The sequence below is a fragment of the Berkeleyomyces rouxiae genome (assembly GCF_048999995.1).
Source record: "Berkeleyomyces rouxiae strain 22BRR77 chromosome Unknown BrBRR77_ptg000009l, whole genome shotgun sequence".
In the NCBI taxonomy this organism is placed as follows: domain Eukaryota; kingdom Fungi; phylum Ascomycota; class Sordariomycetes; order Microascales; family Ceratocystidaceae; genus Berkeleyomyces; species Berkeleyomyces rouxiae.
Window position 1 is genome coordinate 258,258 of NW_027396499.1, and position 14,545 is coordinate 272,802.

The following is a 14,545-nucleotide window of genomic DNA, read 5'->3' on the forward strand; positions in this document are numbered from 1 at the left end:
AACGTAGCCGACTCATAAGAAGCTGTTAGAATATAGGCTGCTGATTGGCTGGAAAAAAAAGATGGGTCGCTGGATCATCACCAGACAGCAGTTGCCTTGTCATACAGGCAAGACCTGTCAAAATCAGATGGCAACTCGTGATGTCATCGGTGAGCTGTCATCCAAGACAACAAGAGTTATTGCCACTGAAGAATCAAACATGCAGATTGCTGCTGGGAGCACAGATCCAGTTTCAGAGAGGGAAATTACTGATAACTAGTTATTTGTACCAAACGGGGGTGCTGCATCTATTTATCGTGTCTTTGCACTTCTCAAGCTCTCCCGAGCTCCCGTGGTTATTCTATTGCGTATTATCCTTGACTCCCTCCCAGTCTCTGTATCCAAATCAGCGAAACTTAACCCATCGCTGGCTCTATCGTATAAAAAAGAATTAACTGCAAACTCTAAAAAAGAACAGCACCAAAGGCCAAAACTACAACAAAGAAAAGAAGAAATACGCCTATAGTGTCCTTTCCGCCTCCTCATTGGCTTCCATCATGTTTGACGCCTTCCACTTGCTTGCCAGTTGGCCCAGCAGACTGACCACATGCGCACTTGTGAATCGACCAAACTCCGTCTCCACCATGATTTGAGTACCCTCCTGCTTCACGCTGTCCGATCCTTGTTGTAGAAGAGACGGCTCGTCATCAGACTCTATATCCGACCCAGCCTCTGTATCCGTCTCGGTGCGCCCCCTCCGCTCCGCTATGCGCTGACACGCATGCGCCACCATCTCCACGCCCGCCATGTGCTGTGCACGCGTCTTGTCCCAGAGCGCCGACCCCGCTGCGACCGCGAGCCGCTTGCGCGCACGCAGCAGCGCACGACGCACCGTCTCATCAGCGCACAGCTGTGACTTGTCGAGCAGTAGCAGTAGAATATGCAGTAGGTTGTATTCGCCGAGAGCCGACAGCGCAAAAACCAGATTCGATACTATGAATGCGTGCGCAAACAGATCGTCGCCTCCGTGCTTTTTGGTGGAGGCGAGGCATAGGCGGATGGCGCCTATGTAGTCACGCGTAGTGAGGCACGCGCGTGCCATGCGGTTGTAAGCCAGAAACCCCGGGTTGCGGCAAAAGTCGCGCATGCTGGCCAGGAGTGTCGACGCATGTGCGTACATGTGCCCGTTCCCGAATTCTGAAGCCGGCGTAGTCTTTTCCAGGTGATCAAAGCGCTTAGCAATCAGCCGCGACATTTCTTCCTCAATGTTGTACTTGGCGTGTGCTGCTTTGCGCAGCAAGCGTAGTGATCGCTTGCAGAACGGGTCCGCCATGAGCGTGTCGGCAGACTGCAGCGCCAGCGCGAGGCACGCGTTTGACCTGCGACCCTTGCGCTGCACATGTGCCTCGAAGACGCCAACGGCTTCTTCAAGCCGCCCGTTCTTGATGGACAGCTTCATGGTGCCCATCAGCGCATCAATGGCTGGGGTGTGCCGCGGTGGGTTGATGTAGCGGATTTTGATAGGCCCGTGTGCCACGCCATTAGCCTCGCGGCAGGTCTGCCAGCGAGCCACGGCGTCGGCGGGGTATTTAGCGGCATAGCGCTCGGCAATGTCGTGGGCTACCTGTGACGCCTGCGAGCCGCAGCTCTGTAGGAAAACTCGTGAGATTTCGTCGTCGTTGTCGAGCTGAAGCACGCGGCAGATGATGTCGCACATGCGATTGTGTCTCTTGCGATGGTGGGCTCGGAATAGGCCATTCATACCTGCCAGAATCTCGCCAGCCATCTTGAAACGAGCCATCTTGGATCGGTCCGACATGTATAACATGTCCTCAATCGACAGAATCTCGCAAATGAGATCACCAGGGTAGTGGCTTAATAACGAGGCTTTCTCGACTCGTGGGTCTTCAACGAGCCTCAACAGCGCTTTGGCTGCAGCTTCCGAATTCCCTCGTGTGCGAAGGATATATTGCACAGACCGGGACATCTCCAAAAACTCCGTCGGCAACACCTGCAGATCACTTCCCGCCGTATATGCTTCCTCTAGGAGCTTCTGCAATTCTTGAGAGCTAATATTTGATTCCTGCAGTTTTGCTTCCAACCGCTTTATAGCCGCACTCATTGAGTCTTGCTCTTTATCAATCCTTTCAGAAAAGTCTGGCTGTTTTTGAAGCCCTGTACGTGCCGAGCCCAGAATCATATATGAATCAACCGACTTCGTGTTTTCAAAAACCGTTCCTGCCCGACGCAGCGGCAGACTCTCGTTCAACGGCCTACTCGCATGTGGAAACTCAACCCACCGCTCGTCCGCAGCCAGAGCAGCTCCAACAGCAGAATGCTGCCCGCGGCGCTGCTGGCTATGCCGATGCATAGTGTCTTCGTGCTGGGCGCTCTGCCACTCCGCAGCGACCGGATCGTCCCACAGCGTGAGCGGCCCCGAAGCAGGCGTAGGCGCGCCGCTAGCATCAAACTTGGCGCGCACTGTAGCCAGGCCACCGGAATGGTAGCACCGCTGCGAGTGTAGCAGGCGCCCGTTCTCAACGAGCGTCCAGGCGATGTCGGTGCGGCGGCGGCGCTCCTCGGCCACCAACGCGAGCGAGCATGATGTGCCGAAGATTATGCTTCGCAGCGTGTTTATCGCAGCCCGAGAGGGCACCGGCCCGCCAGTCGGCATCGCGGCATCTACCAAGAAGGAGGCGGGGGGAGGGTGGTGAGTCGGGGATTTGGTGGGGCGATGAAGACGGAGGCGAGGCTCGAGAATGGCAGGCGTCTGTGTTGTTTTGTGATTTGGCCTGGCGGTTGTCTGGTTGGTGCGGTCTCTTGCAATAAGCAGTTTTCTCGTTCACGGCGTCAGAGCCTATAATTAATGAAACTAACAAAGTTGTTGTCGGGCAGGTTCACTTCGGATGTCTCTCTCGTCGGAAAACTCAACAGCGTGAGGCAAAGCATGATGCTCCATTGATCCAGTAATTGAGTGGGCCCTGGCCTGATTCATCGGCACCTGGCACAGCTTTTTGGCAGATGGCACATGAGCGTCTGGGTTACACGGATGACTCAGCTCAAATTGTCATCTAACCTCACTTGATGGATACAGCATGCTTTTTCTTGTTCTTGCGAGATGGGGTCTAACAATATCTAAGTATCACGAGCGTATAATATCAAATAATTGAAAAACTCAACAACCACTCAACGAGTCTAACTAAACACAAACCAACAAGTAGTTGGATATGTCGTCACCCATGAAAAAGTATTCCTCGCTTAGACAGCTTAGATCTGAGTAATGGCAAGTCGTCTTCGTAGAAGATGCAAACTTTAAAGAAAACAGAAGGATGCCACGGCCTTGTCACTCAACATGTATCAGCCGCTTGAATACAACCATTGAAAACTGGAGATGGTTTCAAGGGTGGCTGATTTTGAGCGAGGGCATCGTCGAAAAAGTAGTCTAGGTCTTGGTGTTATTGAGAACAGAGATGGTGCTATCCGACGGAGATTCAGATGCGGCTATAACAGTAATAGCTGTATAAGCCGATGAGCCTGTAGAAGAAGATACAGCAGATTCAAGAGGAGAAGGGGTATCAGCGGCAATTATGAGAGCATCGGGGGAGAAAGGAGTAACAAGACCAGGAGATGGAATGCAAGGAGCAGAGCTGCCTCCTGAAGCCACCCTAAAAGCGGCATCCATTTGGGTTTTCGTCTCAAACTTCTCTTCAGTGGTCCGTTGCTTTTCAGTCGTATCTTGATTCTAATTAGATAGCAGCCGACGCACCATGTCCTGGGCACCTGATGCTTGCAGAACCTTGAACTTCTCCTGGAATGCTTCGCCAAAAAGTTTGCGCTTTTCATCTTGGATTCCAATGACACCTTCCTCTACCGTTTGTTTTATGACTAAACGATAGACTGTAGTTGGTCTTGTCTGGCCCAGTCGATGTATACGATCGACAGCCTGCTCTTCAATGGCTGGTGCCCACCCTATTGAAGTCAAATTAGCATATGGGTTCACACTAAGAACAAACAAGAACGCCAATCAAACTTACAGGTATCAGCCAAAATGACGGTATTTGCGGCAGTCAAGGTAATGCCGACTCCAGCCGCACGTAAGCTAGCAAGCATAATCCGCGTCCCAGGGTCGTTTTGAATTGCGTTGATGGAAGCATCGCGTTCGTCGCCCTTCATCGTTCCATCTATACGCACATTGTCCATACCAAGAACGGCTAACTCTCGCTGTACAATGTCCAAAAATGACGTCCACTGCGAAAAGATCACCACCTTGGATTCCGGATCCTTGAGCGTATTTCGAATCAATTTGTACAAAGCGATTGTCTTGGAACTTTGTTTGTTAATGTCGTCCGAGGTAACGTCAGTCTCAGATTTGAGTTCCTCTTTGGTGAACTTTGCCTCGACCAATTCCGTTTCGTCGAATTCATTCGAGCATTTGGGGCAAACAATGTGGCCATCTGGAAAAGTCTGGTTAATACATGGCTTGCAGAATCCATGCATGCATGGACTAAGAACAGGCTCGTTATCTGGAGTCATTGAATCCCAGCAAATCAGGCACAGTTCTCGTTTCCTGACAAGAGAATTAAGATAGAGTCCTGGAGATTTCATGTGCTCTTCTTTAAGCTCAGTTTCATTCAAGTAATCACGGTCAGCATCTGATATAGCTTTCTTTGCAGACAGCGTCCAATGGTTGCAGCTAAAATGTAGTTAGTAATTATGAAAACAAATACACAAGATTCAAGCCTCCCATGTTTGTCGCTTACTATTGGCGAAGGCGAAGCAGTCTTTCCAACACAGTGCTCCAGAGAGCATTCTTGTCTCTGGCTTGTCCATCTCCAAAGAAACGTCTGGCAGCTTCCTGGGCATCCTGACTGCAAAGTGAACACACGTCAGTATAGGAAAAAGAAATCTTGATGAGCAGTAAATGGTTGTTTGTAGAACATACAGGAGAACATTGTAATTTTCGCGCTCAGTTTCGTTAAAGTCAATGTACTCAACATTCTCTGTTTTCGGCGGGAGCTTCAAATTGACAAACTCCATATTTTTTGTTCGGCGCAAGCATAGATCTGCTACAAAGGCTTGGCACTGTTTGGTGTTATTCATCATCCTGCGGAATACGATTTTTGCCTCTAATCCATTTTTAACACCAACAAAGAGTGCCAGTGAATAGAGGTCATCATTTCGGTTGATACTATAAAGATGTCAGTGAAGGTCCCAAGTATATATCAAGGAGTATATATGGATAGCAACAACGACATACATGGGAGTACCGGTTACAACCCATTTGGAGGTGGCCTGAAGTAAGCAGGCCGCCTTGGCAGACTTTGTCGAAGCATTTCGAATCATGTGGCCCTCATCGAGAATCACACGGCGCCAGGTGATTCCAGTCAATATCTTCCTCGGGGTTAACTCCATAGCTAGCTTGTTGTAGGTAGTGATAATAATATCAAACTTCTTGAGGTCATCGACACCGAACTTTGAACATTTGGATGAGTGAAACACCAATATACGGAGGGCGTGGCTTGAATGGACGTGTTGTTTGAACTGTTGCTCCCAGTTACTCATAACACTTAGGGGGCTCACGATGAGTGTTGGGCCGGTGCCAGGGTCGGATGTAACCAAGGATATCATTTGGAGTGTTTTTCCCAATCCCATGTCATCGGCCAGGACTCCACCAGAATAGAGTATTGGTGGTCTCTGTAGGGTTGAAAATCTTTGGGAGATGATGTTCAGATAACGATTAGAATTAGACCAGCGCCAAAACTGAACCATGTCTTGCGAGTTGACTTTGGGTAGCTCAGGCTTTTCTTTTGACTTCATCCAAGCAAGTGCCTGTGTTTGAGGAAAATTAGCAGTGGTGGCAACAAAAAACATGAGCTGCAGCATTATTTAAGGCGAAATAAGTGCGTAGAAACCCGGGAATACTAACCTGTAGCTGATGCGGTAGCATCTTCGTCTTTACCGAAGGGGGTTGGCTAGCTAAGGGCATCCTGGCCAACTCAGCCTGTAGTGCTCTTCGCCGAATTCTGCTCTCCTCCTCTAGCTTTCTCCTGGCATTGGCTTCCAATACCTGCCAAGGTTCTGGGGGTGCCGTCCTGCTAGGAGCAGATACATTGGAATGGTTGAAGATAGGATTATTGTACATGTGCAAACCAGCAGGATATGCGGTTCTCTGAATGGCCTGAGGTACAGATGTGTAGGTACCATTATACGGCTCGGTTTTCTTCACAGAGCCGTAGTAATTATCATGCTCAGGTCGAGGAGACCATGGCTTGTCAAGGGGGTGGATAGGCGGCTTTTGGTCGTTTAAGTTAGGATCTGATACAGAGCTCGCGGGTTTGCTAAAGTAGTGCGATACCGAACCACCATCGACTTGAGATAGTTCATCTGAAGGAGTGTCATCTTCCAAATCCACAACGATAGGGTGTTTGGAGTCTGCAGGCAGCCCAGGATTAACAATGGGGCGTTGCTCGATAGGGCGATTTGGCCATGTAGAAGAGCTCGGCGGCTGATATAACTGATCAAGGAAAGGGGTTGAATTTGGATGGTCAATTAAATCCACGGGGTTGGTCTTGAAGGCATGCAATGCAGATGTAAACCCGGGAAACTTGTTGTCGGCTGTAACGGGCCTTCCAAAAGTCCGGGGCCAAGTTGGTTGCACGGACGCAAAGGTGGACGTAGGTTCGGAATGGTTCTGGGGCTGGGACGTAGGTTTGTTGTCGCGGAGGTCAACAATTCCCACCCCGATGATCTCGCAATCGTCGTCGTCCTCCTCATCGCTGCTAACATAAATCGGTTCGGACACTCGGGGCCGCTTGGCAAGGCTCATACCCTCCTCGTCGTCGCTGAGACTAGGAAAGTCCCAGGTTCGCTTCTCGGAGCGATACATGGCGACTGATGCGTAAAGGGGCCGACGCCAGGGGCGAAACACCAAGTTCAATATGCGCAAGCCGGCTTGGTGGTGAGGCTGAAATGAAAAATGAATGTAGACAGGCACCAAGTCAATAGAAGCAGGTAGATGAGCAAATGGCAGGAGGTGAAAAGTTTTATAGGGAGGGCTAGAGCAGAGGCAATTGTGTGATTTCAAGAAGTGACGTTGGCGGATGGCGAAGCACACTTTGTTTGGAAGCGCCAGCCAGTCTGCTTTGTGGCCTTCCTTGTGGCTTCCCGGGAACGCGAGTAATAGCCAATAAAGTCAAGTGGAGGATATGGGGCGTTTCAGCAGTTCTACTTCTTAGACTGAACGGTCGTTTGAGGTGCCACAAAGCAAACGGGTGTGCTTGTTTGTAACGGAGCCACGGCAACCATAGGAACCACAGGAGCCTGTATTAGCCAAAGGTGCACGCGCGATTCGTGTGTGGTTGTGGTGGGCAGCGTGTCTCAAAGAGCACAGCCGCGTCGGCAGCAACATGTTGCGTAGACCCATCAACAAATACGCCCAATCACCAAGTCACGTGCGCGTCATGGGGGAGGAACCCTAGGAGCTTGCTTCAACATGCAAAAAACAATTCATCGTCATCGATTTTACGAACAGTTGGTCGCTATTCCGTGCTACAGACAAAATATTCGTGCTCCTATTATTCTCAGTAGTATTATATTCTAGTGCTCTGTGAGAACTGCCATTTAATTGATTTCAGATGTTGTGCAACCAGGCCCAGACGAGTCAGCTATTGGGCCCTTCAAGACCCAAGTTGTTGTGCAATTGTCACGGAAATGATGCAATACGACTCACAATACCTCGACACCCAACCCCGCCCAGACCATGAAAACATTTAGAATAGGGCAAAATACAAGCAGAAGAGCATTTTAGAGCGAGCTTCTAGCCAGCGTGCTGTGTTATGGAGGCCAGCAAGCCCATATTAGACCGCTAGAATATCAGCTCCACCTTGTCCAATCACCATCACTGGCGATGTCGTGATTGCACGTGACCTAGATTGCCCCCCCTTCCGTAGGTCAAGACCTCGTCTGAGAAGCTCCCTTTCCCATTCCATTTCTTCACTTCGTTTCATAGTTTGCAAAAGATATCGAGAAGTTTGATTGAAAATGGGATTGTGTCCTATTCTTTCCACTTGTCCCACGAGCGAGGTCCTGCCTCGGATATGTGCTATCTCTCGCCCTCATCACCATCACTTCTATATACTACTTTACCAGTCTGGCCCGCCTATCTTTCTACCACCGACGTCATCACATTGCTGCTAATCGCTGCCCCTTCTCGACAGCAATGTGTTTGAAGGGGGACAACCCTGAAGACAAACGTTTGTGTCCTGTCTTGAAAGAAACATTGTCAAACACCACAACCACCGGTTATGCTCTGCTCAGTCTACTCGTTGACGATACGGCCAAAGACGGAATGGTAACCACACTTAGAAATATGGTTGCTCTTTCCAGTTTCTTGGTCAAAGACATTGCATCCAGACTTTGCTACGTTGGGGGGAGTGTACACTGACATGGTGTTAGCAATGATTACCCATGGGTCAAGGCACAAAAAGACTTCGCTACGGGCTAACGACTTACAGTGAAGAGATACGGCAAACTTGGTACCGTTGTTACGAATGCAATGCACACCGAGCTCGTCAGCCATATACGCAACAGCGTTTTCGCTGTACACCTTCTCGGACAGTACCTCCATAGGGCCATCCTTGTTGTCCTTGGGAAAGGCGAAGCGGGTCTCGGTCAGGTCGCCACATAAAATCTTCATGAGGCAGTGGGCGTTGCCATGATCATGGATGGCACTGCCCTTGCCAGGAGTCCAAACAAGCACAAGCTGTGTGTTTTGGGGCTTAGGTTAGCTCTTTATCTGGGAAGACAACTGATGAAACAAACTGCGTAGTTCCGATGGCGACGACGAAGACAACGACAAGTGTTATGCCACGTCAACAGTGTGCGACGACGACAAAAAAGTATACGTGGACACAAACATGGACACATGACTTTGAAAACAAAAACAAGGGGCGCGCATGGTGGGTTTCAGCTTACGAGGTTGCTCTTTCCATTGCCTTCATCGACGAGGTTACGAGTGTAGCCCATCTTCTCGTCACCAATGAAGTATTCTTGCCACTCCTCAACCTTGGAGTCATAAGAGCGCATGATGTTGGTCAGGCCTTCGAGATCGATATCATCGCAAGTCAAGCCAGACGAGGGTCCTAGAACAGTCTTGATGTCCTGGACTAGCTTCTGGAACTTGTTCTCGTGACGCTCGACACAAGGCGTGACAGAAACGTGTTCGATTGTGGGGGAGACGACGTTGATACCCATTTTGATTGGAAAAAGAAAAGATGAAGATGCACAAGTGTGTATGGATAAGTGGGCTATTGAAGCGATTGTAGTTGCGATCGTTTTCGTTGTTGTTGTTGTGTATAAGACTGGCAATGTTATCGATGATGTTGTTGGTAACAACAGGGAGGCTTTTTGTTGTCAAGAAGCGGTGAATTTTTGCGGTTGGTTATCTCTGACTTACTGCTGGTTACACTTTCCGCGGGCGGGGCTCGCTGGGGTGTTATTATCCAATCGCCTTGTCGTGGGCTGGACGGTGGTGACGGGGAGAGGGTGAAGGGAGCGGGGGCACATGCTCGCTGTCCAATAGCATTTTTGCCCTCGCGCTTGAGTTTCTCTCGAGTCTTGGCCAAGTTGCAGGACACTCAATGCCTGCTTGCCAGCCGTCTGCCGCACAGTCAGGTTCCGGATCGGAGTTTGTGTGTATCGGGGGGATCGGGCTATCGGGGTCGGATGGTCTGACTGATCCAGCCTATATGCATAACGGGTGGAGTAGCCAGCAGCCGGGATACCAACAATCGGGGCGCCGTAGAACGTGCAGGGAACTTTGAGCCTCAGCAAGCCAATGCAGCTCGCATAGAAGAATTTGGGAAAAGAAAAAATCGAGACAAAAAGCAAGGGACAGAAAAACAAGAAATCTCCGTTGACCGCTAGGACCACCAAGGGGTCTTGGAGGTCCCACGCCCCTCCCACATGACCACTGCTGTTGATAGGCTATCTAAGTGATGGTTTTGACAAGGATTACGGGAGTGCAAAAAGAGGGAGAGAGAAAAAGGGAACAGACGAAGAACACCACGAGGGGAAGAACGAACCGAAGAACGTTACTAGGTTTAATCCATCGTTTTAGGAAGGTGAGATAACGGGGCTAGGGTCTGTGTAAGGGTTGGAAGTTCAAGAGAGACACATTGTTGTGGCATGAGAGGAGTCTGGAAATGTGGGCGTTGACGATAGGCGTGAGGTCCGCGGGATTACCATGAGTCCACACTCTGTGGTGATGTGGAATATTTTGGCATGATATTCTAGAAATCTCTCTGTCTTGACGATTCTTTAGCTTTTTGTCGAGCCAGGTCGGAGATTATTCTATCTCCTTCGGCCGTGCTACGCCCCCGCTGCCGAGGTTTAGCCACCGGAAAAGAACGGCGGACGTCTTGGGTTTGGCTGGCGAAATTCCCCCACGCCAGTGCTACATACAAAGCAAACCGACAAGCGGCAGCAACGTGTTTGGGGTCTTGTGGTACGAACGCGGATCAGATTTATAGAGATGGAGGTTTTGATATCTCTAGCTCAACACATCTGCATCTCTAGAACCCGCGCTGTTGTCATGCCATGGTAGGTGGTCGAGCCAGGCTAAAGGACCCCATACCGCACGTTCTCTATGAGTAAAAGGGCCGCTCTTGGAGACACTTGCTGGCTGGCTCCCTTGAGCCGAGCGTGGGCTATGGGGCTCTGTTATTTATTACGTACAGGCGAACTGGGCGGGATCACCGGTGATGTGTGTATTGGTGTGCGGGTGGATTCTCGTGAGTAAGAGGTGAAGCTATGCGTGAAGAGAGAGTAGAAAGACACAAAAAGAATCACGATGAAGCTAGACACGAGGATGACGACAGAGAAGCCAAATCAAGTAATTTGGCCATAATAGAAACAAAGAGAGGCGAAAAGTAACGAAGGGGTTTGGCCAACAAAGAACGACGCTAGAGCCAAAAGTGGTGAAGTGACTAAAACGAGCCCTTTTTTTCTCTTTATTTTTCTGTTGCTTCATTGCCGTGACCCTGTCCTTCTTCTCTTTTCTTTTTGCCCGTGTCCGTGTCCATGTTTTCTTTTTCATTCTGCGCTTCTTTGTTTTTATCTCCTTTTGTTTCTTGCTTTGCTCTTCCGATTCTCTTCCCTTCTTGACTTACACGCCACTCGCTCCCGCTCCCGCTTATATCCCGTCTCGGAGACTGCTCGGCATCTATAAAGCTGCCCTCCAGCCGAACATCTCCCGAAGCTCCCAGTGCCGCTTGGTTCTCTTTTCTGTGGCTTGTCTATAGAGCCAGTAGCTGTAGCCTGCCTCATTAGAGCCTCGAAGAAGCCTGGATTGCCTGTAATGTGAGGCCTTGTTCTGATACCATAACATCATCTTCAACACACGCTTCTGTACTCCAGAGCTTGCCTCTTTGCTTTATGACAAAGCTCTTAGTCGCCCTTCAACTGCGCGCTGAACTCTTAGAACTGCTCTTCTGTCCCTTCTGCTATCGTGGGTGCCACTACACTGGACGTCACCCCCCTCTCTACTATTAATATATCAAACCTTCCGTCTCTATGTCACGGCCAATGACTCCTAATACGAAGCCCGGCGTTGACGTCGAGGCCAATGCCTCGTCGCTGTCGAATTCCGACGTTTCGGTTAACAAGGAACACATGCATGATAATATGCATTTGGATATGGATGCTGCAGAGGATCCACATGCACACCCGCTGGACCCCCCGCAGCCGCAGCCCCTACCGCGATGGCGGCGCATGATACGGAACTTTACGCCCTCGTAAGTCTTGTCCCAGACTGTCTCTGCCGTTGGGCCGTCCGCTAAGTGTCCCTCCTCTGCTAGATGGTTTGCTGTTACCATGGGTACCGGCATCGTGTCTATCTTGTTGTACAGCCTGCCGTACAAGTGTTCGTTCACCACCGGCCTGAGCTATTGCTTCTTCGGCCTTAATGTTGTGATGTTTGCCACCTTCACTATTATCTCCATGCTGCGGTACCTTATGTACCACGATTGCTGGCGGGCTATGGTGCATCATCCCGTACAGTCCCTGTTCCTGGGTTGTTTCCCTATGGGCCTTTCCAGTGAGTTCCTCTCACCTACGTGAAACTGCAATATATCAACTGACCAACCCTTTCAAGCAATCATCAATATGGCCACCATCTCTCTCGCTAACTCGTGGGGTCCTCGACTCATGTCCGCGGTCTGGGGTCTCTGGTGGATCAATGTCGTCACATCCATGGTCACATGTCTCTTTGTGCCGTGGATGGTCATCTATCGCCATAGACCGGGTTTGAACACCATTACCGCTGCACTGATTCTGCCTATTGTTGCTACTGTCGTCTGTGCTGCATCGGGCGGGTTGGTGGCGCTGCATTTGCTTGACGAAAGCCAGGCCCAGCTGACCATCATCGTTTCATATATCCTCTGGGGCCTGGGCGAGTACTTCTGCGCCATCATCATCTGCTTGTACTTTCACCGTCTGACCATGCATAGCCTCCCACCGCGCGACTTTATCGTTTCGGTGTTCCTGCCCATTGGTGCCCTGGGAAACGGCGGCTTCGGTATCATCAACCTTGGCATGGCCTCGCTCAAGACCTTTCCCAAGACTGGCCTGCTGGCCGCCAAACTGGGCAGCGAGAACGCGGAGCTGGTGGCCGGCCAGGTGCTATACATTTTTGGCATTCTCGCTGGTTTGTGCTGCTGGGGTTTTGGAATGGTACTGTTGTCGTTTGCTCTTATCAGTATCTTCACCACCAAGCATTTCCCCTTCAATATGGGCTGGTGGGGATTCACTTTCCCCATGGGCGTCTTGGCTACATGCACTGGTCTCCTGGGCCAGCAGCTAGACAGCATCTTTTTCAAGGTCATGACAATGGTCCTGTCAATTTCCGTCATCATCTTGTGGTTCATTGTGGCTGTCAAGACCGTTCTTTTGGCTCGCCGAGATCTTGTTGCCGAGAGCTTCCCTGAATATCCTCTCTGAAAGAAGGAATTCCAACCCGAGTAGGCCGTTTCTTCTTTTCTGTCTCGTCCTCCTCTCGCACTGTTTTATACCCCCGGCGTAATTGAGGGTTTTCTTCTTGGTAGGCATTTTTGGTGCCACTAGCATTGATATCTTAGCTCTGGAAGATTTCGTGCGATTTTGTTTCTGTTGGCTAGACAAAAGTTTTTCTTGCAATATTATTTTAGATCATCATTGGTCGAGCAATCATGAGTGGTATATTCCAAATAGTAGTAGTGATACAATAGTCGTACAATAGTGGAAACAATGGTTGGAGTGATGGAGACGGCACTGTCGCTGTATATGGCCTATGCATGTGCAATTGGGTATCCATGTATCAACATCATAGTCAGGATAGGCTAGAGGCGTCTTAAGAAGACTCAACCATCTGCTTCACCAGCGCAGCAACCTCCTTCTTGTCAACATCCTTGCCCTCCAGCTCAGCATTCATGCGCTTCATGACTTCGCCGACAAGCGACTTGGCCCCCGCAGCCTTAGCCTCTGCAAGCTTTCCAGCAATCAATGTCTTGAGCTGATCCTGGTTAACAGACTGGACGCCGCTACCAGAAATGTATTCCTCGAGGATAGCCACTTGTTCCAGCTCCTTGCCTTCAAGGTCTTCGCGCCCAGCGTCCTTGAACTGCGCGGCAGCGTCACGTGAAGAGGACGCAGTCTTGCGCAGCAGTGCTACCAGTTGTACGTCCGTCTTGATGGGCGAAGCGGTCTTGGACGCATTGAGCGTCGCCGACATAATGGCCCGCAGCACTGCCAGACGCGGTGCGTCTTTGGCGCGCATCGCCGTCTTGAGGTCGCTCTTGATCTTGTTGAAGAGCGCCGGGCCATCGGCAGCCGTTGAGTACAGGCGCGGGGAAGAGGCCGTCATCGTCATCATCGGCTGCACAAAGGCAGAGCCCCGCAGGGCGAAAAAAGTACGGCGGGTAGCAAAACTGAACATTGCGGGGCTGTTTTCGGCGTAGAAGGTATTATGAGTAAGGATTAGAAACAGGATAAGATGGTTGTTATGATGCTGAAAATCGAAGCTCTACCCTCTTGAGCCGGAAATGGGGAGCTCAAAATTCTAGTTCTCCACTATGAGCGGAGCATGTAGCTATGTGTAACCCTGGCAGACCCTAAGGAAGACATGAAGCCATGTAAGTGATGGTCAATATTTTTTTGGCAAGCAAGCTGAGACTCTGACGAACAATGACACTCTTCACTTTCATAGTACTACAATAAGGAAGACTATTCAAAAGTATCCGGTAGTCATCACCACCTAGATTTCTGATTATTAAAGAATGATGCTAGAAGGAAATACAACTCAATGATGACCTCTCTGCTGTGACAGATCTAGGCAATACCACACGGCGTTGAAAGGCGCCTATTTAGCTAGAGACGGACAGGTTTACAGCACAAAAGGCTGGGGAGTTGGTAATGTCATCAGGGTCAATGACATAGTTAGTTGAAACAAATCTGGATTTATGTCTAGAAGCTCTTGAACATGGGTTCTTTCATCATTCTCGTCTAAGTATGCACCAAGAATGAATCCTCTACA

General features: G+C 50.0%; 5 protein-coding genes across 5 annotated transcripts; 1 reads left to right on the forward strand and 4 right to left on the reverse strand.

Moving 5' to 3' along the window:
* Positions 1-499: 499 nt before the first annotated feature.
* Positions 500-2,653, reverse strand: BROUX77_006647 (uncharacterized protein; the record flags this gene model as incomplete). The annotated part of the gene is made up of 1 exon (XM_073751655.1): positions 500-2,653. One exon carries the CDS (start codon positions 2,651-2,653, stop codon positions 500-502), a length of 2,154 nt encoding a protein of 717 aa, XP_073602794.1.
* A 1,068-nt stretch (positions 2,654-3,721) lies between these two features.
* BROUX77_006648 (uncharacterized protein) lies at positions 3,722-6,865 on the reverse strand (the record flags this gene model as incomplete). The annotated part of the gene is made up of 6 exons (XM_073751656.1): positions 3,722-3,948; positions 4,014-4,672; positions 4,740-4,847; positions 4,922-5,167; positions 5,237-5,808; positions 5,906-6,865. 6 exons carry the CDS (start codon positions 6,863-6,865, stop codon positions 3,722-3,724), a joined length of 2,772 nt encoding a protein of 923 aa, XP_073602795.1.
* A 1,431-nt stretch (positions 6,866-8,296) lies between these two features.
* Positions 8,297-9,231, reverse strand: BROUX77_006649 (uncharacterized protein; the record flags this gene model as incomplete). Its single annotated transcript, XM_073751657.1, has 3 exons — positions 8,297-8,418; positions 8,491-8,740; positions 8,953-9,231. The coding sequence occupies 3 exons, from the start codon at positions 9,229-9,231 to the stop codon at positions 8,297-8,299; spliced, it is 651 nt and encodes a 216-aa protein (XP_073602796.1).
* A 2,319-nt stretch (positions 9,232-11,550) lies between these two features.
* BROUX77_006650 (uncharacterized protein) lies at positions 11,551-12,975 on the forward strand (the record flags this gene model as incomplete). The annotated part of the gene is made up of 3 exons (XM_073751658.1): positions 11,551-11,771; positions 11,835-12,073; positions 12,131-12,975. 3 exons carry the CDS (start codon positions 11,551-11,553, stop codon positions 12,973-12,975), a joined length of 1,305 nt encoding a protein of 434 aa, XP_073602797.1.
* A 388-nt stretch (positions 12,976-13,363) lies between these two features.
* On the reverse strand, positions 13,364-13,948 carry BROUX77_006651 (uncharacterized protein; the record flags this gene model as incomplete). The annotated part of the gene is made up of 1 exon (XM_073751659.1): positions 13,364-13,948. The coding sequence occupies one exon, from the start codon at positions 13,946-13,948 to the stop codon at positions 13,364-13,366; it is 585 nt and encodes a 194-aa protein (XP_073602798.1).
* Positions 13,949-14,545: the final 597 nt, after the last annotated feature.